This window comes from Podarcis filfolensis, assembly GCF_964270895.1.
Source record: "Podarcis filfolensis genome assembly, chromosome: 3".
Lineage (NCBI taxonomy): Eukaryota > Metazoa > Chordata > Lepidosauria > Squamata > Lacertidae > Podarcis > Podarcis filfolensis.
In genome coordinates this window covers 102,776,073-102,801,316 of record NC_139606.1, presented here as the reverse complement: position 1 = coordinate 102,801,316, position 25,244 = coordinate 102,776,073, and the positions used below count along the sequence as shown (strand labels likewise).

Here is a 25,244-nt window from a genome sequence, read left to right as displayed (position 1 = left end):
CTCATCTCGCTTTACTGGCCAAGGGAGCCAGTGTACAGCTTCCGGGTCATGTGGCCAGCATGACTAAGCTGCTTCTGGCAAACCAGAGCAGCGCACGGAAACACCGTTTACCTTCCTGCCGGAGCAGTACCTATTTATCTACTTGCACTTTGGGGTGCTTTTGAGCTGCTAGGTTGGCAGGAGCAGGGACCGAGCAACGGGAGCTCACCCTGTCGCGGGGATTTGAACCGCCGACCTTCTGATCAGCAAGTCCTAGGCTCTGTGGTTTAACCCACAGTGCCACTTGCGTCCCTAATGAGGCAATAGGAGGGGGTGGCTAATGAATAATGTGCACGTAGCCGGTAATGAATGATCTGCATGTAGCCAGTCAGGCGAGCCACACAGGCTGGCTAGCTATAAATCGGATGGTTGTGGGCAGAGTTTTTGAGATGCTCGTGCATGGACTGATCAGCCGTGGGGCCGTGCAAACTGAAGCTACCTGGGGGAGTCACTTTGCCGCTTCTTGAGGGCTTCCAAGTGGCAGATTGAAGTGCCTGCTTGGTAAGTTTAGAATAAAATCTTTAATCTCACTCACTTGTGTTTTGTATTGCTTCTGAATCTCATTTTAAAAGAACCACCTTGTATTTGGCAAGTCATGCACTCAAAGCAGAGTGCTCTACTGCTGAGCCACAGCTGAACTGCGGCAGAGAAGGGATGCTATGAAGAAACATGATGAAGGAGGGAATGTAAGCCAGGCTGACAGAGAAGCAGTGAAGAAGGGAAAGGTCAGGCACGAGCCTAGGGGTGTCAGTTCAGCCTAGGGAAGTGGGAACCACCACCCTGGACCAAACACTCGCCCAAGCTAAACCAGTTCCCAGCCCTGCTTTGTCCTCTTCTTGAGTGTTTTTGCCTGGCTGGAACGTGCCTGTGAATTCTGGTAATGCTTCTTGTTTGCCTGCATGGACATTGGAGACGGGCTACTGGTTGTGTGTGTGCAGAAACGAGTCTTATGTACAAAGGTAACAGTCACAATCAGTGATCTGCCCCACGTTTGTCCTGCCCTGCCCATCACACTGGCATGCGGCCCTTGAAAGGCTGCCCCAAAGGGAATGTGGGCCGTGGTCTGGAAAAGATTCAGAGAGGGGGATTTGGGCTGAGTATAACAGAACAGGGTGGGCGTGTTTTTCTGCATTCGTTCACATAAAACACGCAACATCCAGACCTACCTGGGTTCCGACTAACAAATAGGGTACATTCGGCGCATATTCCTTCAATTCCGGCACCCACTCCTCCTTCACATTCTGAAAGGAAGCTGGATTCACCACCGAGAAGCAGATGAGGAAGACGTCAGTCATGGGGTACGACAGCGGCCTCAAGCGATCATAGTCTTCCTGACGACAGAAGGATGTTTTTAGAAATTCATCGTTTCCCCAACAGTACCTTATGTTTGGGCCTCTTTGATATCTGTTTTGCCATTAGTGGTAAATCCATTTGGTCAAATAAACTAAATACAATTTTTTTTACATCTTTCATCCAAGCAGCTCAAGGCAGTGTGTGTGTGTGTGTGTGTGTGTGTGTGTGTGAGAGAGAGAGAGAGAGAGAGAGAGAGAGAACATATAGTAAGATGCTTTCTACTGAGTCAGACCATTGGCCCCTTTAGTTCAATACTGTCTGCACTGACTGGCAGCTGCTCTTCAGGTTTTCAGCCAGCCCTCTCCCAGCCCTACCCGGAGTTGCCTGGGATTGAACCTGATGGGTTTACTATGCAGCTACGGCCATTTCACAAAGCTATGGAGTTCTTTCCCCATTTTATCCTCCGTTAAAGATGGCGCATGCTGAAATACAGTTCATTTAAGCTAGCAGGCAGTTCCTTTAAGCGAGCTTTATGGCCCTTTAAATGGTCTTTAAACTTGTGCTTACCCAGCCCCAGGCTGACACTTTAACCATTATACCACACTGCCCTCCTAGGCAGGTTTCTGGCCTTAACCTGTTCTACAGCTTTGCACTTGCTGTGTGTAGACAGAAGGGCTGTGATGGACCTGCTCATTTCAACACAAGACCGTCAGCCTCCACCTTTTGCCATCTTTATGTCTGGTAGACAACAAAGCTGAGGAAGAACATTGTTAACATTTCTTCCGAAATACAGTACTTTTTGAGGTCATCTTCTGAATTACTTCAATTCTACTGGATATTGTGATGGCTGCTGATGGCTTAAAAAAATTAGTAGCGTTGGTTCATGGAGGTCACTGGCCGCTAACAACTAGAGATGCAAACTTTCATGTAAAAAAGACAGTAAACCTAACTTGTGACACACAGCACATAGTAATCCCTATTTTTGCATGCCTTAGTTCTTTCTACCCCCAGTCATTACACTGGCAAAAGCCAGAATAATGGGTGGAGAGCACAGGAAAATCTAAAAGTAACCTCCCAACTACAAATTAGGTTTCTTAACAAAACATACAGTCTTCAGATTGTTGTAAGACCGAAGACATTGGTTTATGAGAGAGCTAAGAGTGATTTGAGAGGGGCAGTGCTACCCAGGTATACATATATCATTCTTTTGTTCCTCTTTCACCTCTGAGCAAATAGGTTTGGCAGGTTTTTGAAAGAATACAAAAGCAAAACCTGTTTGGTCAGGGCAGGCCCTCTCAGAGGTCCAGAAAGACCTGCTCTAGCTCCAGCATTTGAAGCCCTTCACCATAATACATAATAAAAACATGGCAATACAGGAAAATGAAGAAGAAGAAGAAGAGTTTGGATTTGATATCCCGCTTTATCACTACCCTAAGGAGTCTCAAAGCGGCTAACATTCTCCTTTCCCTTCCTTCCCCACAACAAACACTCTGTGAGGTGAGTGGGGCTGAGAGACTTCAAAGAAATGTGACTAGCCCAAGGTCACCCAGCAGTTGCATGTGGAGGAGCGGGGAATCGAACCCGGTTCATCAGATTACGAGTCCACTGCTCTTAACCACTACACCACACTGGTGAAATAAACAAATTAAGTAAGCAGCGGCAAAATCCATGCTAGGGATCATTAGGAGAGGAACTGAAAACAAATCTGCCCAACTCATAATGTCATTGATACAAATCTGCGGTGCGAACGCATTTCAAGTACCGTAAACAGTTCTGGTGGCCTCATGTCACAAAGGATATTTTAGAGTTGGAAAAGGTTCAGAAAAAGGCCACCAAAATGATCGGGGTGGGGTGGGGGGGTGGAGCAACTCCCCTATGAAAGAAGGTTGCAGCATTTGGGACTTTTTAGGTTAGAGAAAAGGCAAGTAAGAGATATTATTATTAATAATAATAATAATAATAATAATTTTATACCCCGCCCATCTGACTGGGTCTTCCCAGCCACCCTGCGCGGTTTCCAACCAAATATCAAAAACAATACAGTGTCAGACACTAAAAACTTCCCTAAACAGGGTCTTTTAAAAGTAAAATAGGCCACATGATGACATGATAGAAGATTACAACATTATTTATAGTGTAGAGAAAGTGGATGGAGAGAGAAATTCTCACTCTTCCCTAACACTGGAACTTATGGGCATGAAGAACCAATGAAGCTGAATGTTGGCAGATTCAGGACAGATTTTTTTAAAAAGTACTTCTTCATGCAACACATAGCCAAACTGTGGAACTCTCTGCTGGAGGGATGGCCACCAACTTAGATGGCTTTAGAAGAGGGTTAGACCAATTCATGGAGGAGAGGTCTATCGAGGGCTGCTAGGCACGATGGCTATGCTCTGTGTTATGTACTGAAGTTCTCACCCTGGGCCAGCAGGGGGATATTTTTCACTCAGGTCCACATATGCAAATAAGGGATCGAAAGTGATGTTCAGTGATTGGATAGTTACAGAAAATGGTTACTGTTGCGTTCTAGTGGAGCTCTATATAAGCAGGCTGGCTGAACCCTTCAGTTCAGTTCTGTTCTGGCCTGTGAATAAACAAGAGCTTTTTGAAGAATCGCTGTGTCGTCTGATATGTTCACCCACAACTTAACACTCTGCCTCCACAATATTGCAGGCAGCAATGTTTCTGAATACCAGTTGCTGGAAACGACAGGTGGGGAGAGTGGTCTTGTGCTTATGTTCTGCTCCCTGGTTTCCCACAGGCATCTTGTCGGCCACTGTGAGAACAGGATGCTGGGCTAGATGGGCCAGTAGGGCATACTGAATTTGTCAACGTTCAAATTCCCCAAATGATGAGTGCTAAAAAGTTGGAACATGACTTGCGAATTCAATATATATTTTGATCAAATTAATATAATTTAGTATTGCTTGGTAAAATGTGTGTGTAACATTGCATGGAAATCGTTAAAAATGATTGCCCATTGCTTGCAACTATCTATTATTTAACACTACCTGACCTTTTCCAGAAGGTAAAATTAAAAATATTTGGTTTTCTGAAAGCCCTTTATGTGCTTCTTCATCAAACGTGGTCTTACAAAGCTAAATGTTGTCCGGTCACCCAAAAACTTGTTTTTAAGGCCACTCGCTGAAGAGCTTTCTCTCTCTTTTTATTTATACAGTGGTACCTCGGGTTACATACGCTTCAGGTTACATACGCTTCAGATTACAGACTCCACTAACCCAGAAATAGTACCTCGGGTTAAGAACCTTGCTTCAGGATGAGAACAGAAATCGTGCTCCGGCGGTGCGGTGCAGCAGCAGCAGGTTGCCCCATTAGCTAAAGCGGTGCTTCAGGTTAAGAACAGTTTCAGGTTAAGAACAGACCTCCGGAACGAATTAAGTACTTAACCTGAGGTACCACTGTACTTTATTCTCTCTCTCGAAACAATTTTGCATCATTTATCTCGATTCTGCTAATCAGAGAGAGGGCCAAGGGGTTAGCTGAAACCCCACCCCCCACCCCAAATCACTGAAAATCTTATCCCAATGCCCTTCTGACTAGTGAGATTTCAGCAAGGGCTGCCCACACACTTTCAAGCAGATCTTGACTTAGCCATAAGCGCTATAAACATGGCGCTCTCTTTTTAAACCGGAAAGCCAATCTATTGAGAACACTGGATTGGGAGCCGTCAGTTAATACCAGATTCCTTGCATTGTCCAACCTCCCTCATAATCATGGTGTTCATGTAGCCTGGGATGGGAGCACAAGTCAGGCTACAACAGGAATGGCCAACATGGTGCCCTCCAGATGCTCACAGAATCATACAGTTGGAAGGGACCCTGAGGTTCATCTAGTCCCCATCGTTCTGCCCGGACACTGAGGTCCAGCGCCAAGGGCCTTCTGGCGGTTCCCTCACTGTGAGAAGCCAAGTTACAGGGAACCAGGCAGAGGGCCTTCTCGGTAGTGGCGCCCTCCCTGTGGAATGCCCTCCCATCAGATGTCAAAGAGAACAACTACCACCAGACTTTTAGAAGACATCTGAAGGCAGCCCTGTTTAGGGAAGCTTTTAATGTTTGATGCTTTACTGTTATTTAATATTTTGTTGGAAGCTGCCCAGAGTGGCTGGGGAAGCCCAGCCAGAAGGGCGCAGTATAAATAATAATAATAATAATTATTATTATTATTATTATTATAATTATTATTATTGTTGTTGTTGCAATGACAAACCTAGACAGCATCTTAAAGAGCAGAGACGTCACCTTGCCAACAAAGGTCTGTATACTGGTTTTCCCAGTAGTGATGTATGGAAGTGAGAGCTGGACTATAAAGAAGGCTGATCTCCGAAGAATTGATGCTTTTGAATTATGGTGCTGGAGGAGACTCTTGAGAGTCCCATGGACTGCAAGAAGATCAAACTTATCCATTCTTAAGGAAATCAGCCCTGAGTGCTCACTGGAAGGACAGATCGTGAAGCTGAGGCTCCAGTACTTTGGCCACCTCATGAGAAGAGAAGACTCCCTGGAAAAGACCCTGATGTTGGGAAAGATTGAGGGCACAAGGAGAAGGGGACGACAGAGGATGAGATGGTTGGATGGTGTTCTTGAAGCTACCAGCATGAGTTTGACCAAACTGCAGGAGGCAGTGGAAGACAGAAGTGCCTGGCGTGCTCTGGTCCATGGGGTCATGAAGAGTCGGACACTACTAAACAACAACAATTATTATTATTATTATTATGCAGGAGTCTTCAGTCTAACGTGGAGCTCAAACCCACGACCCTGAGATTAAAAGGCTCATGCTCTACCAACTATTGGACTACAACTTCCATAATTCCTAACCATACTGGCTCGGCTGCCGGGACTTGCAGTCCAATAATATCTGGAGGGTAACCATGAGCTACCTTCCAACAGATAAATAAATGCGCACAACTCCTCCGACACATTCAGGTTCTCAGGCGTTCAAACCAGGCCCCTGATCCAGGAAACAATCCCCAATAAAACCCCAACCGCATTTGCACACACAGAGAGATTCATTCGACTGACTTTCTAGCTCCGAGGAGGAGGGAGTGGGCTTCTTGAGGCATGAAAAATATTTGAAGAACTTTAGTGGAATATGTTGAGCACACGGGGAAGAAGCGAAAGGGGATGAAGTCATGTTTGAAGCACCCACCCACGTATTCCTTTGGCTGGGGAACGGAGGGGTCCTGCTGGAGCAGCAGCCTTAGAAAAAGGAGCGACAGCAAAAGCTCTCAAAAACGAGACACAGGAACAGCTTCAAAGGCTGCCTTTCTGCACTGGCTGGAAAGGATGCAGGAGAGAGAAGAGAGAGAGAGGGAGGGAGAGAGAGAAGCAGCAGTTTGCCCATGGCTTCACATCAGGTTGCGATTTCTGAAATATATGCACAAGGAATCGCAGCAGCTGGGAGCAGCTATCAACCCACTGCTCTCCAAATGCATTGGACTACAACTCCCAGCAGCACCCAGCCAGCAGTCGAGAGCTATAGTCCCAAACAGCTGGGAAATACAGCATATCGGCGCCCTTCTGCTGTATAAACCTGACCTCAGGTAAACACAATACAGTGGATGCTTGGGTTGCGAATGTGATCCGTGTGGGGTGCACATTAGCAACCCACATCTGCACACGTGTGGGTTGCGATTCTGCGATTCTGCGCATGCGCAATTTAGCGCTTCTGCGCATGTGCAACCGCCGAAACCTGGAAGTAACCTGTTCCAGTACTTCAGGGTTTTGGTGGTCCGCAACCCGAAAAAACGCAACCTGAAGCGGCTGTAACCCGAGGTATGGCTGTATAGCGTCATCTCTGGAGCTGTTTGCGCTAATGAAAAGCTTGGATCCAGGCAATCGGAAGCCACGAGCTAGCTGTTTAGAAATTGTGTGACAAGCTTGTAACTGTGTGAGGAGTCTTTAAAAAAAAATAAAAATGGTAGCTTCCAGCCAGTTAGGCTCCTTGTCACTATGTGCCCTTCTGCCACCCTCCAAGAGCTGCAAAGTGTGTCAATAACGTTGGCTGAGAGATTGGAGGCTACAGACTGCTACCTTCCTCTACCTAGGCAAGACAAGAGCAGACTCTAGGCCATTCTGCTGCAACCTGAATGCCCTCCTGGTGCTTTGCTGGACTCCAAGTCCCATCAGCCCCATCCAAGATGGTCAGGGATGAGGGGAGTTGTAGTACGACAACATCTGTAAGGCTATAGGGTCCTCATCCGTGAGCTCCACTTCCCTCCACTGACCCTACTAAACAGAGCTGGAGCAGCCAAAAGAAATAGGGAAATCGAAAAGAACATTGTTTATGTATGGGATAACAGCGGCCAAAATCTTAGTAGCAAGAAATTGGAAAAATACAGCAATACCTAACACGGCAGATTGGCAAATCCTAACGGTAGAATACCTGCAGGTAGCAAAGACGACGCGAAGGATAAGAGGCCAAACAAAACAAATAGTCTATAAGGATTAGAGAATTTTAAAAGAATACTTTAAAAATTTATGGTATAAAAGAAAACTTCTTGGCAGAATTAGACTGAACCTTGCATTGTATAAATATAAGTTTGTAGGGAAGTTAACAGAAACCATATAAGAAATATGTAACTGCGGTATAAGATAATCAACAGATAAAGTACAGAGACTAACTGGAAGTCATTTTTAACTTCTTGTTTAATAAGTTCTATAATTGTTCACATCATTGGGAATACAAATGATGTTAGTTATAAGAATTGTGTTGTTTCGTATACTGCTATTGTTTGTTTTTCAATTTGTAGTTTGTTTATTTGATTGTATGTTTGTTTGTTGGTTTGTTTGCTTTCCTGGCATAAATGTATCTATTTTAAAACAATAAAGCTATATTAAGAAAAGAAAATAAAATAAAAAGAACAAAGCAATCCTATGATTGTAGGATGCACAGCAACGACCTCTGCTTCGTTTTGCAAATAGGCGGGTGCCAGTGAAGTCAAATGGGACACACGCCGCTAAAAGCCACACAGGAGAGAAAGGAGATTGTTGAGCTCTGCAGTGGCAACCTGAGAGGAGCTGAGGCTGGGAACTTGAGCCTCAGAGCTTAGAGGAGGGCAGGCAGCAGGGTCAGCTAGCTGTTTGGCACTTACGTAATGAACTTCTGTACCTATGTGAACTCTGAACTATCAAACAACAGGGAGACTAGAACTACTGCAGAATTAAGAAGGCACATTTTGCATCTCGCAAGCGATCCTCAAACAACCATTTGATGGGAGTTGTAGTTCAACAACATCTGGGGACCCACAGGTTGAGAAAGGCTGCACTAGGCGAAGTACCCCTAGCGCTCTCAAAACTCTGCTGTGACCAACCAGGCTGCACCTTTCCAGGACAATGTTGCTCAACTTCAGAGAGACCTCAGTTCTGTGCCTGTTGCAGTTCCAACTGCAGTCTATTGTGAATCACATTCAGTTTATGCAGCCTGGCAATGTGCACAAGGTGCTTGTAGCTTCCCACTCGAACCATGTTGAGTTGACCCCTTCCCCTCTTCGCTTGTGAAATCTAACAAAGGAGGGTTGACGGACCAGAAGGTGGTTAATAATGCTTCACTGCCATAAGAGGTGGTCCCTGCAACCTTAAAGGAGATGGTTCTATGGCTACTCCCAAAAAAGCAGACTCTGATCCCATTGGTTTGGACTATCTACCAGCCAGTCACAACACCCCTTTTTTAGGGAATAGCATGGAAAAATTCTGGTGTGGCAACAGCAGACCTTATACAGAAGACTCATTCCAGTCTGGGTTTAGGCCTGGTCATGGGCCTGATTCAGCCTTGATTTCCGTCAAGGGCAATTCCCAGCCAAAGGAATGCACACGGCAGAGTTCACTCATAATTAATAATACAGTGGTACCTTGGGTTAAGTACTTAATTTGTTCCGGAGGTCTGTTCTTAACCTGAAACTGTTCTTAACCTGAAGCATCACTTTAGCTAATGGGGCCTCCTGCTGCTGCTGCACCGCCGGAACAGGATTTCTGTTGCGTGGCGAGTTCCCGCCTCCCCCCTCAGAAATAAAGACACGAGACACAAGAATTCGAGTTAATGGGTCAAATTGGGTCACAACTTTATTGATTACAGGAATTGAGGGCGCGGGAAAGAGGGAGACCCTCAGCCGTGCCGGACCTAAGTAAGGTGAGGCCACGCCCCCCCGGGCCAGCCGATTGGGGTATGACGCGTCCGAGGATTCCCTGGTATCGCGGGGGTGGGAGGGGCATGAAGCCCGCAACCCCACCTCCTCCCTAGCTCGGAAGTGGCTTTCTCATCCTGATGCAAAGTACTTAACCCAAGGTACTATTTCTGGGTTAGTGGAGTCTGTAACCTGAAGCGTATGTAACCTGAAGCGTATGTAACCCGAGGTACCACTGTAATAATAATAATAATAATAGTTTATTATTAAGCCTTCAGATGTCTTCTAAACGTCAGATAGTTGTTTATCTCTTTGACATCTGATGGGAGGGCGTTCCACAGGGCGGGCGCCACTACTGAGAAGGCCCTTTATTGTCAACAATAACACAGCTGCTTCTACAGCTCTAGATGCCTAGCATCTAACAAGCTATTCCCAGGTCCGTGCCCTATGGAGCAACAGGGGACCCCTCCCCCTACACCAGTTGATGTACCTTCCCCTGACAGGCTGGGCACATGCAGCTGGAGACTATGCCTCTGCTCATCCCTTTTCAATCCTCTCCTGGTTCTGGGAGACAGCGGTGCAAGAGAGAATGGGGAAGCAAGCAACCCTTCACTTGCCTGGTCCCCCTCTTCCTCCAGCTCTGAACCTTCCCCTGCCTCTGACTCTTGCCTGCTGGCTGGTGAAGAACCACCATGACCCTCTCCTGAGCCAGACTCCAGCCCCACTTCCCCAGTGCACTCTCATCCTGCCAGTCCCTGCCAGTTGCCTTGATGATGAAGGGCATTTATTGAGAATGGGTCCGAGAGAGTGCAACCTTGCTCCTTCTTCTCGATCTCTCTGCGGCTTTTGAGACCGTTGTCCACAGGATCCTGCTGGACAGGCTCCATCAACTGGGTATCTTGGGGTGTCATTGTGGTCCAAACCACTGAGCCTCTTGGGCTTACGATCAGAAGGTCGGCTGTTCAAATCCCCATGAGGGGTGAGCGCCCGTTGCTCTGTCCCAGCTCCTGTCAACCTAGCAGTTCGAAAGCACACCAGTGCAAGTAGATAAATAGGTACCTCTGCAGCGGGAAGGTAAACAGTGTTTCTGTGCACTCTGGTTTCCGTCACAGGTGTTCAGTTGTGCCAGAAGCGGTTTAGTCCTGCTGGCCACATGACTCGGAAAGCTGTGGGTTGCAGTCCTACCTACGGGCCAAAGTCCCATGTTTTCACCCCCCTCCGGTAGTGCTAACAGGGCACTATTGTACCCTCAATGCTATTTGACCTCTATATGAAGCCACTGGGAGTGACCATGAGATTCGGGGCAAGTTGCCATCAGCATGCCGCTGACGCTCTGCTCTATTTCTTCACAGTATCTAAATCGGGAGACACTGTGCTGGCCCTGGACCGGTGCCTGGTTGCAGTGGTGGGCTGGGTGAAAAAAAAAAAATGGGCTCTGTTGGAGAATGGTTCTCATGCCTGAGAAATTGACCTACTGAATCCAGCTTTTGTTTCTGGATGCCCAGATGGCTTCTGTCGCTAGGAGCATTTTTTATCAGCTTCAGCTGGTACGGCAGATGCGACCATGGCTGCACTAGTACCGCTTGACCACAGTACTCCAGGTGGACGAGGTAGAAATAATAATAATAATAATAATAATAATTATTATTATTATTATTATTATTATTATTATTATTATCATCAACTTCACTTCTGGATTGCTACAATGCACTCTGTGTGGGGCTTCCCTTGCTGTTGGTCTGGAGTTCCCCGCAGTAAATGTAGAATGTTGCAGCACAGCTGCAGACAGGAGTGAGCTGGTTTTAGGAAATTGCACCTGTGTTCAGAGATCTGCACTGTCTGCCTATTTGCTGCTGGGTCAAATTTAAGGTTTTGCTGTTGGTATAAAAGGTAAAGGACCCCTGACAGTTAAGTCCAGGCGCAGATGACTGGGGTTGAGGCACTCATCTCGCTTTACAGGCCGAGGGAGCCAGCGTTTGTCCGAAGACAGTTTTTCCGGGTCATGTGGCCAGCATAACTAAGCCGCTTCTGGCACAATTGAACACCGAAACCAGAGCAGCGCACGGAAATGCCATTTACCTTCCTGCCAGAGTGGTACCTATTTATCTTCTTGCACTTTTTGGCGTGCTTTTGAACTGCTAGGTTCTGGGACAGAACAATGGGAGGCCACCCCATCACAGGGATTCGAACCGCCGACCTTCTGATCGGCAAGCCCAAGAGAGCCAGTGGTTTAGACCACAGCGCCACCCACGTCCCTAACTGTTGGTATAGAAAACTCTTAAATACTTGGAACCAGCTTACCTGAGATGCCATTTTACCCCACATGTGCCTATTTGGCCGCTTTGTTCTGCAGAACTTGGACTCCCGCCCCCCCCCCCCATTATATTTTAACAAGTTTCAACATTTTCAACATATACATTCAATACGCAACTACATGCTCTTATTTCTGTTGACATTCCTCCCCCATTTTCTATGGAGTTGTTGTTTCTCCCCTTCTGCTGCACCCTAACTTCTATCTGTTAAATTAGGCACCCCCAAACTCGGCCCTCCAGATGTTTTGGGACTACAATTCCCATTATCCCTGACCACTGGTCCTGTTAGCTAGGGATGGTGGGAGTTGTAGTCCCAAAACATCTAGAGGGCCGAGTTTGGGGATGCCTGCGTTAAATCATACCCACAATATTATAATCTAATTACTTCTGTCGCTCACAGCTCAAATCCTGCTCCCGAGTTCATCATACTGTAATATTTCTTTAAGTAGTCTGAAAAAGGCATCCATAGAACTTACAGTTTTACAGGTGCCAGATAATGTATGTTCCACAATTGCAAGCTGCAAATCTCTTTGTGTGACAGCAAGGAAGCTGCAGAACTCTATGCCTATTGGCATTAGAGAAACATCTTCACTACATTATTTCAGATGCCAGCTAAAGCCTTTTTTATTTATAAAAAGAATAATAATTTATTATTTATACCCCGCCCATCTGGCTGGGCTTCCCCAGACATTATTGGAAGCTCCCAACAATATTAAAAGCACAATAAAAAGTCAACATAAAAAACTTCCCTAAACAGGGCTGCCTTCCGATGTCTTCTAAAAGTCAGATAGCTGTTTATTTCCTTGACATCTGATGGGAGGGCATTCCACAGGGCGGGTGCCACCACCGAAAAGGCCCTACTCAGATATCTAATTTACTTATGTACATTTGTGTTTTTCTTTCCAGTTGACTTCAAGTGCATTTTACTTATAACTATTTTATGTACACTTTTTAAGCTTTGCTTAGCTTAACTGTGTCTTACTGATAATATAATGATCAATAAAACACGGATGAAATATTATGTACACTGCTTGGAGAGTTTTCTGATTAAGTGATCTGCAGACTTTTTAAAATAAAGTGCCTTTAACAGCATCCAAACGGGGATGGCAGATTGTCTTATTAGTATACAGGTCGGTTACTTTGTTCCACATTTGCCTTTTAATTATGGAAGATCCATCCAGAAGTGTTTTATGTGCCTACTTTTAAAGGCTGCCTCCCATCTTCAAATGTCAGCTTGGACAAAATACAGACCGCGCTACAGGGGTTCAGGCAACCTTATGGCCATTCAACACACTGTGCAAATACCATTTTTAAAATAAAACAACACACGCACACAAACCTCACTGTGATTTTCTCTGATTATTCCTATGAGAAAAGGGCAACATCTCCCATTGAGAGCTGAGAAACAAGGTTCGTCCAACTACCCAGTGACTCATTTCATTTGGCTAAGGAAGATACTACAGATCCCCCCCCCCCACTTCAGCATCTGTTGAGACTGGGAGTAAAACGGCAAAACTTACACCCATCTCACACTTCAGTGTCTGTCGATAAAGCTGTAGAAACTAGAATCTTGAGTTTAATTCCTGATGTAATTGGATGGCCATCTGTCATGGATGCTTTAGTTGAGATTCCTGCATTGCAGGAGGTTGGACTAGATGGCCCCTGGAGGTCCCATCGAACTCTAGGATTCTATTATTCTTTTTTTAAATCATTTTTATTGATTTTCCAATAAAAAACATCCAATTAATATATCCAATCATAATACTCTAATTAAATTAAAAAAGATCAAATTATAGTCCAAATTATAATTATTATTTTTTTGGAGCTCTCCACAGTCTGGATCTCTGAAGCATATCTCCACATCTCAGTCCTGCCTCTCCTCCTTGTTTCCATATTTTCCACATCTCGATTTTGATGCTTTATAATTCTCCGTCCCTGAGTCCACAATTCTCAATCATGTCAAACATCATGTACTTTCATCCGTCGGATACAGCTTTGTTAGTATATATTTTTAGGATTCCATTATTCTATGTGCATACTGAAAATTCAGGTTTCTGCAATTGAAGTACAGTGGAGCCTTGCTTTTCGAATGAATTCCGTTCTGGACGTCCGTTTGACTTCCGAAACGTTCGAAAACCAAGGATCAAAGGACTCTAGCAAGTTTCTTTGAGAAAAATAGAGAAACGCACCTCAGAAGCCGTTTGACTTCTGAGGCGTGTTCGAAAACGGAAGAATTCCCTTCTGGTTTTTCGGCATTCGGCTTCCGAAATGTTCGGCAGTTGAGACGTTTGAAAACCGAGAGTTTTTTGGGTTTTTCACATGATTTTTTAATTAATTTTCAATTATTAAAATCCAACAACCACCACATTTTATCAATATCAAATTACAAACCAAAGTTTGACTGTAATGTAAAGCACATTGGTGCCTAGTGCAACAAGTTCACTTAAAAAAAGAAAAGAAAAATAAAGTGATGGTGAAGAAATGCACTGAACTGTGCGGGATAAACAAACAGTTAACAGGAAGCCAAAAAATACCCTCCAAGCAAATCAGGATGAATGCTCCTTGTCATATAACTGCCCGGCGAACAAAGCCAATATCAATGTAGACCGGACACAGTCTAGCAGGATCTGTGCAAGCTTTTTGGGATGAATGTTCAGTAAACAGTTTGTCTGGAGGAGCCCCAGGGAGCTAAAAGTTGGGGCAAGGAAATGCAATTGAGATCACCAGAGATCAAACGCTCTGGAAGACCCACTCTGGGTTCTGTAATCGCCACACTGCGAACCATCTGTTGCTCTTTGCAGCTTATGGGCAGGAGTCCTAAGAGAAGGCTCTCAATCAGAACCATCTGTTTTTAGAAGAGGAACCAAAAATAGATATCGGTCAGAGCTGCCGAAGGAAGCCAACCTTCATGTTGCGAAGGGTAGCCATTAGCGCTGCTAAAAAGGGTATCTGGGAAGAGTTCATGTGTACTCGAGGTTGGCTGCTGGAGAAGGCTAGACTCCCAGTTACAGATCCACTTTATAATCTCTTTCCACAACAGCGCTCACTAATGAGAGCCTGCAAAATCCTCAGGCAAGACAAATCGCCTGCCCTAATCTCCCTCCCCAGCCCTGAGCTGGAGTTTCAAAGTTATCTTTCAAGGTGCTGAGGAAAGGTCCTGCCGCAGATTGTTTGCTTCTCTTTTGGGGGAAAAGAGAGAGCGAGCGTATAATCTTCTACATTTGAAAACCAAAATAGCACAGTGCTTCCAAGGCTGCTACATAAATAAAAGTCAGAGGCTAAGGAACCCCTAAAGAGGGGAGCAAGACATTCATGAGGCAGAGCTCTGGGAGCTAAAATAATAATAATGATGCCAAGATTAAACATATTCTCAGACAAGGGAAGCTGAATCCTGCTGCCATTATAAGTCACGCAAATTACCACCAATTCATTCTGCTTTTAGCAAGGGATGCGGGGAGAAAGCAGTTTGCAAAATTTATTCTGCTTCTAAGGGGCAAGGAGTTGAGTCAAACTCTAAAAAACGGTTTCCTAAACTTGGGTCTCCAGCTGTTTCTGGACTACAGTTCCCATTATCCCTGACCACTGATCCTGCTAGACAAAAACAGCTGGAGCGAGTGGTGGCCATACTGGAGAAACTGGAATTGCTGAACTGCTTACAACAGGGGTCAACAAACTTTTTCAGCAGGGGGCCGGTCCACTGTCCCTCAGACCTTGTGGGGGGCCAGACTATATTTTGAAATAAATATATGAAAGAATTCCTATGCCCCACAAATAACCCAGAGATGCATTTTAAATAAAAGGACACATTCTACCCATGTAAAAACACCAGGCAGGCCCCACAAATAACCCAGAGATGCATTTTAAATAAAAGGACACATTCTACTCATGTAAAAACATGCCAATTCTAGACCGTCTGCAGGCTGGATTTAGAAGGCGACTGGGCCGGATCCGGCCCCCGGGCCTTAGTTTGCCTACCCATGGTTTACAAGATGGCATGGCCGTGTGTGCTGTGACATGCAAGTGTGGCAGGAATAAGTCCAGCATACAAGCCAGTAAGATACAGGAGAAGGCAGCAGTAGTAGTGAGTACATCTCCAAATGCGAAGCCACGTGTGGGACGAGGCCCTGGTGAAGACACATAAGGCACTGAACCTGTGGCTAGAAGACAGGAACCACCAGCATATCCTTGCTGATAACAGGGATCTGGCGCAACGGGACACTGATGAGTACCTGAGCACATAGCCCTATCTAGTTGGCGACACAGCATTCCCAAACCATCACATTGGGCTTTCAGCGGCACCTTGCACAATGCCAAAATTTGGCACCCATCCCTACCTCTCCCCTTCTGTTCTAAGCCACTGTTGTGGCACCCCCCGCAGCGCGCCCTCTCGGCTTGGAACCTAGTCTGGACAAACTGGTTGTGCTCCCTTAAATCCACCTCTGACATTCAGTCCATGGTCTCTGGTTGGCTGGGATCTCTCTAGTGAGGAAAAAGGTGTTCAGGCCTGGGACAGGGGGAGAGAAACCCACGGCAGCTGTAGGGGAAACAACCGTCACCAACAACTTAAAGACAAAACAAAAGGGAAATAGCATTTAAGGAAGTTTGGGAGAAAAATGTTACTTGGAAGCACTATTTTCAGTTTAACAACAACAACAACAACAACAACAACAACAACAACAACAACAATTTATTATTTATACCCCGCCCATCTGGCTGAATTTCCCCAGCCACTCTGGGCGGCTCCCAATCGAGTGTTAAAAACAATACGGCATTAAATATTAAAAACGTCCCTAAACAGGGCTGCCTTCAGATGTCTTTTAAAGATAAGATAGCTGCTTATTTCCTTCACATCTGGTGGGAGGGCATTCCACAGGGCGGGCGCCACTACCGAGAAGGCCCTCTGTCTGGTTCCCTATAACCTCGCAATGAGGGAACCGCCCGAAGGCCCTCGGCGCTGGATCTCAGTGAACGATGCAATCCCAGGCATAAGCACAGGTTGCAATACTAAAGTGCAAACTCAAAACGCCATCGGCAAGGCCAGACATACTTTAGCTCAAAGACGGCAGCAGAATTGCTTTGACTTAATCAGAGAAGTACAAACACCTGGCCAACAGACAAAGAAGTGTTACTAGCCCGTCTTCCCGCACGAACTCGTGTGGTGTAGGCCAGCTTTAGCAGAAGGCCTGGCAAGCGACTTCCCTTCAGGGAAGAACTACTTCCCCAAGGCATGTGATTAACTGCAGATGCAGACTTCATGCCAACCGCCAAACGCAGGCTTGTATGGAAAAATCCCTGGGTCTGATGTGAAAGGGAGCAGGAAGGCCAGTGCTCACAGCTCACACTCAGAATATGGGTAGAAGAAGCAAGGGGAAAGTCCTCAGCTTGGCTTCAAGCCAGTGGAACCTTATGACGGAACAGTGGCTGAGAAGCAATCTAAAAATGTACAGGAAGCCTGCCCTGATGGTGAAAAGACAGGATTTCAGCTTGCCTTGTGACCTTACAGATCACTTAACCTCAGAGGTTTGGATTTCCTTTCCGTTGCAGGACAAGCCATTTAAAGGCCTTGCATGTGAAATATGCTTTTAAAAACAGTAAGTATTATTATCAACAGCAGCAGCAACCATCACCACTTCCAGATTTCTTCAAGTAAAGCTTCACAACGTCATATTATCTGCTATTGTCTGTTATTTTTCATTATCTGTTAGGAGCATGGAGCTGCTAACACCTCAGGTCATACTGCCTTTGTCAATCTGGTGCCCTCAAGATCTTGTTGGACTACAACTCCCATCAGCTCCCATGATGGGAATCATAGTCCAACACCATCTACAGGGCACCGGAATTGGCCAAGGCTGATATAATAGACCTATCACTTTCTCTTCCCCACTATTAAAAATGAAAATATCAGTTTCCTCCCTTGCTGCTCATCGTGTACTGGTAAGACTTTAAAGGAAGAATGAAGTAAGGCTGGATATGACCCCAGAGAGTCTATGCTGGCTTCTGCCTGGCTGAGATGCGGCCTTGATTTGCAATGACGTCTCTTGCTTGCAGAGGTAAAAGACAGAGAGAGGTGTGTGTTTGTGAAATCTGACTTTTGTGTGGCTGGAATGTAGCCTGCTGTAAAAAGCTAAGAGTCTCATCCATTATTCCGCCTACTTTTGGTTCTGTCTCCACCCACCTTTGCCTCTGGCCCCACCCACCAATCGTATGTGGCTCCCCAAAGGGGAATGAGACCCTGGGTCCAGGGTCCAGCCCATTTCATTCTTGTCTGAGCTCCAGCCCATTTCATTCTTGTCTGGAGGTCTACTCTACTAATGCCACCAAACCTCTTTTTTTTTTTTTAACTAAGGAAAGAACTGTGATGGTAATAATAATTTATTACTTATACCCCACACATCCAACTGGGCTACCGCAGCTACACTGTGCAGCTTTCAACAAAATATAACAAAACATAACAAAACATCAAACATTAAAAACTTCCTGATGCAGGGCTGCCTTCAGGTGTCTTCTAAAAGTCAGATAATTGTTTATCTCTTTGACATCTGCTGGAAGGGCGTTCCACAGGGCGGGCACCACTACCAAGAAGGCCCTCTGCCTGGTTCCCTGTAACCTCACTTCTCGCAGTGAGGGAACCGCCAGAAGGCCCTCGGCGCTGGACCTCAGTGTCCAGGCTGAACGACGGGGGTGGAGACGCTCCTTCGGGTATACTGGACAGAGGCCGTTTAGGGCTTTAAAGGTCAGCACCAACACTTCGGATTGTGCTCAGAAACGTACTGGGAGACAATGAATATCCTTTAGATCCGGTGTTATATGGTCCCGACGGTCACTTCCTGTCACCTGTCTAGCTGCCACATTCTGGATTAGTTGTAGTTTCTGAGTCACCTTCAAAGGTAGCCACATGTAGAGTGCATTGCAGCAGTCCAAGCGGGAGATAACCAGAGCATGCACCACTCTGGCGAGACAGTCCGCAGGCAGATAGGGTCTCAGCCTGCGTACCAGATGGAGCTGGTAAACAGCTGTCCTGGACACAGAATTGACCTGGGTCTCCATGGACAGCTGTGAGTCCAAAATGACCTCCAGGCTGTGAACCTGGTCCTTCAGGGGCCCAGTTGCCCCATTCAGGTCCAGGAAGACCCTTATCCCTGCCCACCCCATCTCCCAGAAACAGCACTTCGGTTTTGTCAGGATTCAACCTCAATCCATTGGCTGCCATCCATCCTCCAACCGCCTCTAGACACTCACACAGGACATTCACCGCCTTCACAGGCTTAAATTTAACCGATAGATAGAGCTGGGTATCATTTGCATATTGCTGAACACCCAGCCCAACGCCATTGATTATCTCTCCCAGCAATGAACATGTGAAGCTGTCTCATGCTGAATCAGACCTATGGCTCATCTAAGTCCTGTGTTATTCTCACTAGCAGCACATCTTGAAGGTCTCGGACTTTTCTGTCTTTGCCATACAACTTCCTTTTTAACTGGAAATTCTGAACCTGGGAACCTGTGCCTCCGAAACAGGAGTGGGGACCCTGTGGCCCTCCAGATGTTATTGGACTCCAGTACCCATCAACCCCAACCATCATGGCCAATGGCAGGAATTATGGGAGCTGTAGTTCAACACCTGAAGGACCACAGGATTCCCATTACTGCTCTAAATACCACCAATCTCCTGAACATACCAATGCCATTTTAGAAGTTTTGTCCGATTTCTCCTCCTCTCTCTTTTTCTTCTCTTTTCTTTTTAAAAAATGAGCCTGTAAGGGTCTGCCATCTCATATTGCTCCCCTGGAGTTCCTAATTAAGAACCGCAGCCTCTTGCAATTCTACAGAAGGTCCTCCATTCTTTTTCAGACATTTACTTAATGTTCCAGCTGCTGAAACTGTGAAAGTTTTATAGCAAGCGCGGCTCTAGAGAAAAGTTGTTGATGGCATAGCTGCAGTGTGTGCCATTAAAATCCAGACGGCTTAAACCAACGCCATCATTGTTTTATTGCTTCTGAGTTTCTAGCCAAATGCCTAGTCCCACGTACATAAATCCTTTACTTTTTAAAAGATAAAACTTTATCAGTCCAAATCATACCTTCTGACAGTTCAAGTCCACCTATAGCAGCTCCTATAGAGCAATTCTAATTATTCAAGTTTCTGCTTAGCCATACATTGTGGATAACACGTCCTTCTCACCCCCAAGATATTCAGAAAAACTAGGTAGAACTTTCATCTGGTGTAGATCAGTAGTAGAACATCTGTTTTGCATGGAGACGGTCTAGAATGAACCAATCATCTGATAAGGCAGCTTCCACGGTTAAATCATTTAATTTGAGTAATTGACCCAATATGTGGCCGTGGCTGCTCGCTTAGGCAACTTTAAAAATGGAATCAAGACAAATTTGTGGCAGAAACATTTATCTCTGGCTACTAGTCATGGTGGGACGCGGGTGGCGCTGTGGGTTAAACCACAGAGCCTAGGACTTGCCGATCAGAAGGTCGGTGGTTCGAATCCCCGCGACGGGGTGAGCTCCCGTTGCTCGGTCCCTGCTCCTGCCAACCTAGCAGTTCGAAAGCACGTCAAAGTGCAAGTAGATAAATAGGTACTGCTCCGGCGGGAAGGTAAACGGCGTTTCCGTGCGCTGCTCTGGTTCGCCAGAAGCGGCTTAGTCATGCTGGCCACATGACCCGGAAGCTGTACGCCGGCTCCCTCGGCCAGTAAAGCGAGATGAGCGCCGCAACCCCAGAGTCGGTCACGACTGGACCTAACGGTCAGGGGTCCCTTTACCTTTACCTTACTAGTCATGGTGGCAGCAGAGGCAGACTTAGGGGAGTGCAACTGGTTTTCCAATACTGGGAGCCGAGCTGAGAGGGTGCTGCAACAATCACTTTGAATGGAAGACGCCAAATTTTGGCATCACGCAAGGCGCAGTTGAAACTTGAAGGCTCCAAGTCGGCCACTGGGGGCAAGATCAGAGGCAGCATGCTTCTGAGTGCCGGCTGCTGGAGAAGACAGTATGCGAGCTATTGCTCTCATGTCCCGCTTATGGGATTCCACAAGGCGTCTGCTTGGGCGCTGTGGGAAATGGGGCCTTTTTCACCTAGCGCATAGTTACTTCACAGCCTAGGACCCTTGTACTTATGGGACCGCCTCTCCTGGTATGCCCCGCGGAGGACCTTAAGACCCATAAATAGCAACACCCTGACAGTGGCATAGCGTGGGGGGTGCAGGGGGTGCCGGCCGCACCGGGCGCAACATGGGGGGGGGCGCGCTCGCACTCGCAGCTCTCTGCCCCTACTAAAATCCACGGGTTAGGGGGCGCAAATTACTTGCCTTGCCCCGGGTGCTGACAACCCACGCTACGCCACTGCACCCTGAAGGTCCCGGGCCCTAAGGAAGTCACATTAGCCTCCACCAGAGCCAGGGCCTTCTCAACACTGGCTCCGGCCTAGTGGAACACTCTGTCTCATGAGACCAGGGCCCTGCAGGATCTGATTTCTTTCCACAGGGCCTGGATTAAGGAGGCTGTTATCTTAACCATGTCTACTAAGAAGTTCCACTGAACTCCCAGGTAAATGGGTTAGGACTGCAGCCTTAGTCATGCTGAGAATGGAGTAGGGTTGGGTGATATCTGGTTTTCAACATCGTGATATATCACCAGCTTAAACATCGTGATATACTGATATATCATGATGTATGAAATAAGGATGGACCTATGTACAGTGGTACCTCGGGTTAAGAACTTAATTTGTTCTGGAGGTCCGTTCTTAACCTGAAACTGTTCTTAACCTGAAGCACCACTTTAGCTAATGGGGCCTCCTGCTGCCACTGCACCGCTGCTGCACGATTTCTGTTCTCATCCTGAAGCAAAGTTCTTAACCCGAGGTACTATTTCTGGGTTAGCAGAGTCTGTAACCTGAAGCGTCTGTAACCTGAAGTGTCTGTAACCCGAGGTACCACTGTACTGTAGACGCATTGACCAGCTTCACGGGTTCTCCTGCATCGTGATTTCTTGCATAGCACACACACATATGATTCACAATATATTGCCAGGTCAAAAATTATGAAACCAGTATCACAACATGGACTTCAAACCAGTTTTGGATGATATATTGATATATCGCCCAGCCCCAGAACTGAAATGAATAGGACTTGACCTCAAGTCCCATGAGAATGTCCACTTTTAAGTAGAGGAAAGTCTGCATCCAGCCCATTACGGCTAAAAGAATGCAAACCAACAAGCACTAGCAAACTGGCAACAGTACTATTCCTCATGTCTGATCTGGATGCAAAAGCTGTAGTTTGGGATCTCTTCTTGTTGTTTTCCTTCTCCTGCGCAGACAAATTTGAAACAGAGGGAGAAACCTCCCCTCTCTGCTGTGCTCCAAAACTATTCAGTCATTCCTTGCAAATGTTTTGACTCAAAGGAATGATTTCGGGATTGGAAGCAATGTGTCCCTGGGGCCACAATAAACACAATCAGACAAAATGCCTTCCCATAACATTAGATGATGCCATTATTCTCCAATCAGAGCCAGAGGCTCATGTTGCCCGTCCACCAATGAGAAGCAAGGCAGAACTCAAAAGAGGACCCAGCCATTTGGAACTAAAAATAAAGTATCTCACAAGGCTGGTTGTTTTTCCCTGGGTGATAGGAGTTGGGATCACGAAATCGGCTGCTTGCAATTATTGATTTTTAAAATAATAGTATTTTAAAATACTGGGGGAAGGGTGATCCATTCGCCAAAGATCTGTGACAAGGCAGTAAATGAGGCAATTATTACAAGCTGCTGTATTGAGACACCTCAACATAAACGGCAGTCCTTGAATAATTCAGCGTGTGCAAGTGAGCATGAACAGAGCTCAAGCTTTGGAAAACACCATATGCTGATCACTTTTTATTTCCCCCTTTTTAAAAAGCAACCCACCCTGTTGCTTTTCAGCTGCTGGATCGGGGCGGGGGTGGGGAGCCCTTACCTGTCCTGCAGTGTCATATAGCCCAAGCAGATATTGCTTGCCACCGACTGTCACACTGACTGCAAAGAGAGAAAGAGAATATCAGGCAGGGGCCCCAGAGCAACACACACACTCTCTCAAGCACCCTCTTTCCTCTCTAGACCAAGGAGCAAACAAGTGGATTCAATTACTCTCCCAAACTCATTTTTTTTAATAAAAAAAAAAGCACAGACATCTCAAATGGATAGGCAACCTTTTAAAAATAGCAATGATCCCTGTCTCTGCCCAGATATACACTTTCGAAGCACTTTTGTGATGGAGCAAAACAGAACTAGACTCCCCATTAACATGCTGAAGCCTACAAAAAGGTGCCCTCGATGTGTGTGTGTGTGTGTCAATATACACACATCATGTGCTCATAACAGGACTTCAAAGGCTAGTGAGAGGGTATTGGGTCGTCGTCCCCCCCATTTAACCTCTGTCCCATTTGCTCCCCAACTTTCAGTTGCTGTCTGTCAAGGTCCTATCGGGCATGGATTAAATCCTAGCTCCCGTCATAACGGCAATTCGCCACCCTATTCTGGCCCACCAATTAAATACTATATTATATATATATATATATATATATATATATATATATATATATAGTCCAGTCCCTTTATACACACACACACACACATATGTATATATATCTATAAAATGCGACAATTTTGGAGTGGTCAGGCATCTGCAGTCCCAAATCGTCCTTCCCCCTTTCCACTCTTTCCATAACCAGACCCCTCCAATTGAGGGGAAGAGAAGAAGACTACGCTTTAGAGGAGTCATGTTGAGCTGCTTTCCTTTTGCAAAAAAGGGGGTCGTCGGGGATCCCCGGGATTGCAAACACGAGTCGCCCCCCCGCCGCCAAAGAAATAAAAATAAACGCAGCCTCTGCTTTACAAGAAGGCAGGAGAAAAGAGGGGGAAAGGAAGGGAGGGAGGGGGGATAGGAGATCAGAATTAGGGAAAGGGAAAAGTTTTCGCCGAAGTTGCTCGGCTGTTGCTGCTGCTTCTGGGGTGCTGGAAGCTGGGGGGGGGGGGCGGAGAAGAGGGTGGCGGAGCCGGAGCGCCCTTACTCAGCACTTCCCGGCGAGACGCGCGTTTACCTGCGTAATGGTCAAAGACGGTGGGCACGTATTCCTCCGGGAAGGCGTCGTTGGCGTAGCTCATCAGCAGGCAGGTTTTGCCCACCGCCCCGTCGCCCACCACCACGCATTTCAGCATGACCGTCGCCGCCCCCGTCCCGTTGGCCATGATGATGAGAAGGAGCTTCCCAAACCGATCGTCATTTTAGGAAGGAGGGGGAACACCCGGCGAGGAAAAAAAGAGACTCCCCCTTTCCAATAATAATAATAATAATAAGGATAAAAGTGCGTTGAGCGGGGCGAAGAACGACGCCGTCGGGGGTGGTCGAGGCGGAGAGATCACCGGGCGCCGCGCAGCGAAGGGCGCAGGAGACGACCCTCGGGGGGGCGCATCGGTGCCAGGCGAGGGGAGCGAGCGGTGGGCGAAGCGGGAGGCTTGGCTGGCAGCCGGGGAGCAGCTCAGCCACAAATCACGGGCGCTGGCATTTCTTCTCGGCTCGCCCTCCCTCCTTCCCTGCGCCGCCTCGCCGTCGCCCTCCCCGCCGGTGCCAAACTTGGCTGGCAGGGATTTTCCTCCTCCGGCGGGCACGATGACCGAGTGTCTCCGGCGGCGGCGGCGGCTGCCCGGCGGAAAGAGGAACTAGTTGGGCGCCGTGCGCGCACAATCCGCACCGCGGCGCCGGGTCTCCGCGGCGCTGCGCCCCGATGGCGAGGGCGAGGAGGGGGCTTCCCTGGCGCCGCGTAAAACAAAAATCGCGCGGCGGCGAAACAACAGCCGAGCCGCCCGCCTCCTCCTTTGGCGGAGGGAAGGCCCGCTCTCCCCTTTTCCCGGAGAGAGGAACTGCGCTCAGCCCACTTTGACTTTCCGGAGCGGCCGGATCTTTACGCACACACTCCTCCCTTCCCACCCCGGGCTGCAAACGCCACTTCTCCGAAAAATAAATAAATAAAGGGGAAATGAAGGAGCTCGCCCGCCGTCCTATTGCTGCTGCTGCTGCTGCCGCTGCCGCCGCCGCCACCTCCGACTAGCTGGAGCGGAGAAAGGAGGAGCGATGCCGAATCGCTGCCGGAGAGCAGCTGAGGGTTCCTCTCCAAAGAGCCGACAGCGCCGAGAAGCGTCCACAGTTTTCCCTTTCCCTTTTTTTTTTTTTTTTTTTGCAACGCGCTTTCCCCGGCGATGATGTAATCGATAAATCCTCGGAACTTCCACGCAGCCTCCCCCAACCGGGCGCCCTCTTCCAGCTGCTGGACACTACAACTCCCAGCAGCCTCGGCCAGCGGTGCGAAGCAGCTGGAGGACACTAAGTTAAGGCTGCCGCAATCTGTTCCGGTTTTTCGCTGTGTTGTGTCTCTTCCACTTTTTTATTATTATGATTATTAATTTTTTACGCTGGC

At 47.1% G+C, this 25,244-nt stretch overlaps 1 protein-coding gene across 3 annotated transcripts in view; it reads right to left on the bottom strand.

The window, feature by feature from the left end:
* Positions 1 to 24,967, bottom strand: part of RHOQ (ras homolog family member Q) — a 36,604-nt gene extending 11,637 nt beyond the window's left edge. Inside the window, exons 1-3 of one of the 3 annotated variants that reach the window (XR_014545862.1) lie at positions 23,871 to 24,967; positions 22,748 to 22,806; positions 1,206 to 1,370 (exon numbers count right to left, since the gene is read on the bottom strand). Coding sequence is in view for 2 of the 3 variants with exons in the window: in XM_083605616.1 (XP_083461742.1) it covers positions 1,206 to 1,370; positions 22,748 to 22,806; positions 23,871 to 24,018 (372 nt within the window). In the remaining variant the exon portion in view is untranslated. The remainder of the gene's footprint in view (positions 1 to 1,205; positions 1,371 to 22,747; positions 22,807 to 23,870) is intronic. The other 2 variants (XM_083605616.1, XM_083605615.1) reach the window with 2 other exon arrangements.
* Between the last annotated feature and the right edge of the window lie 277 nt (positions 24,968 to 25,244).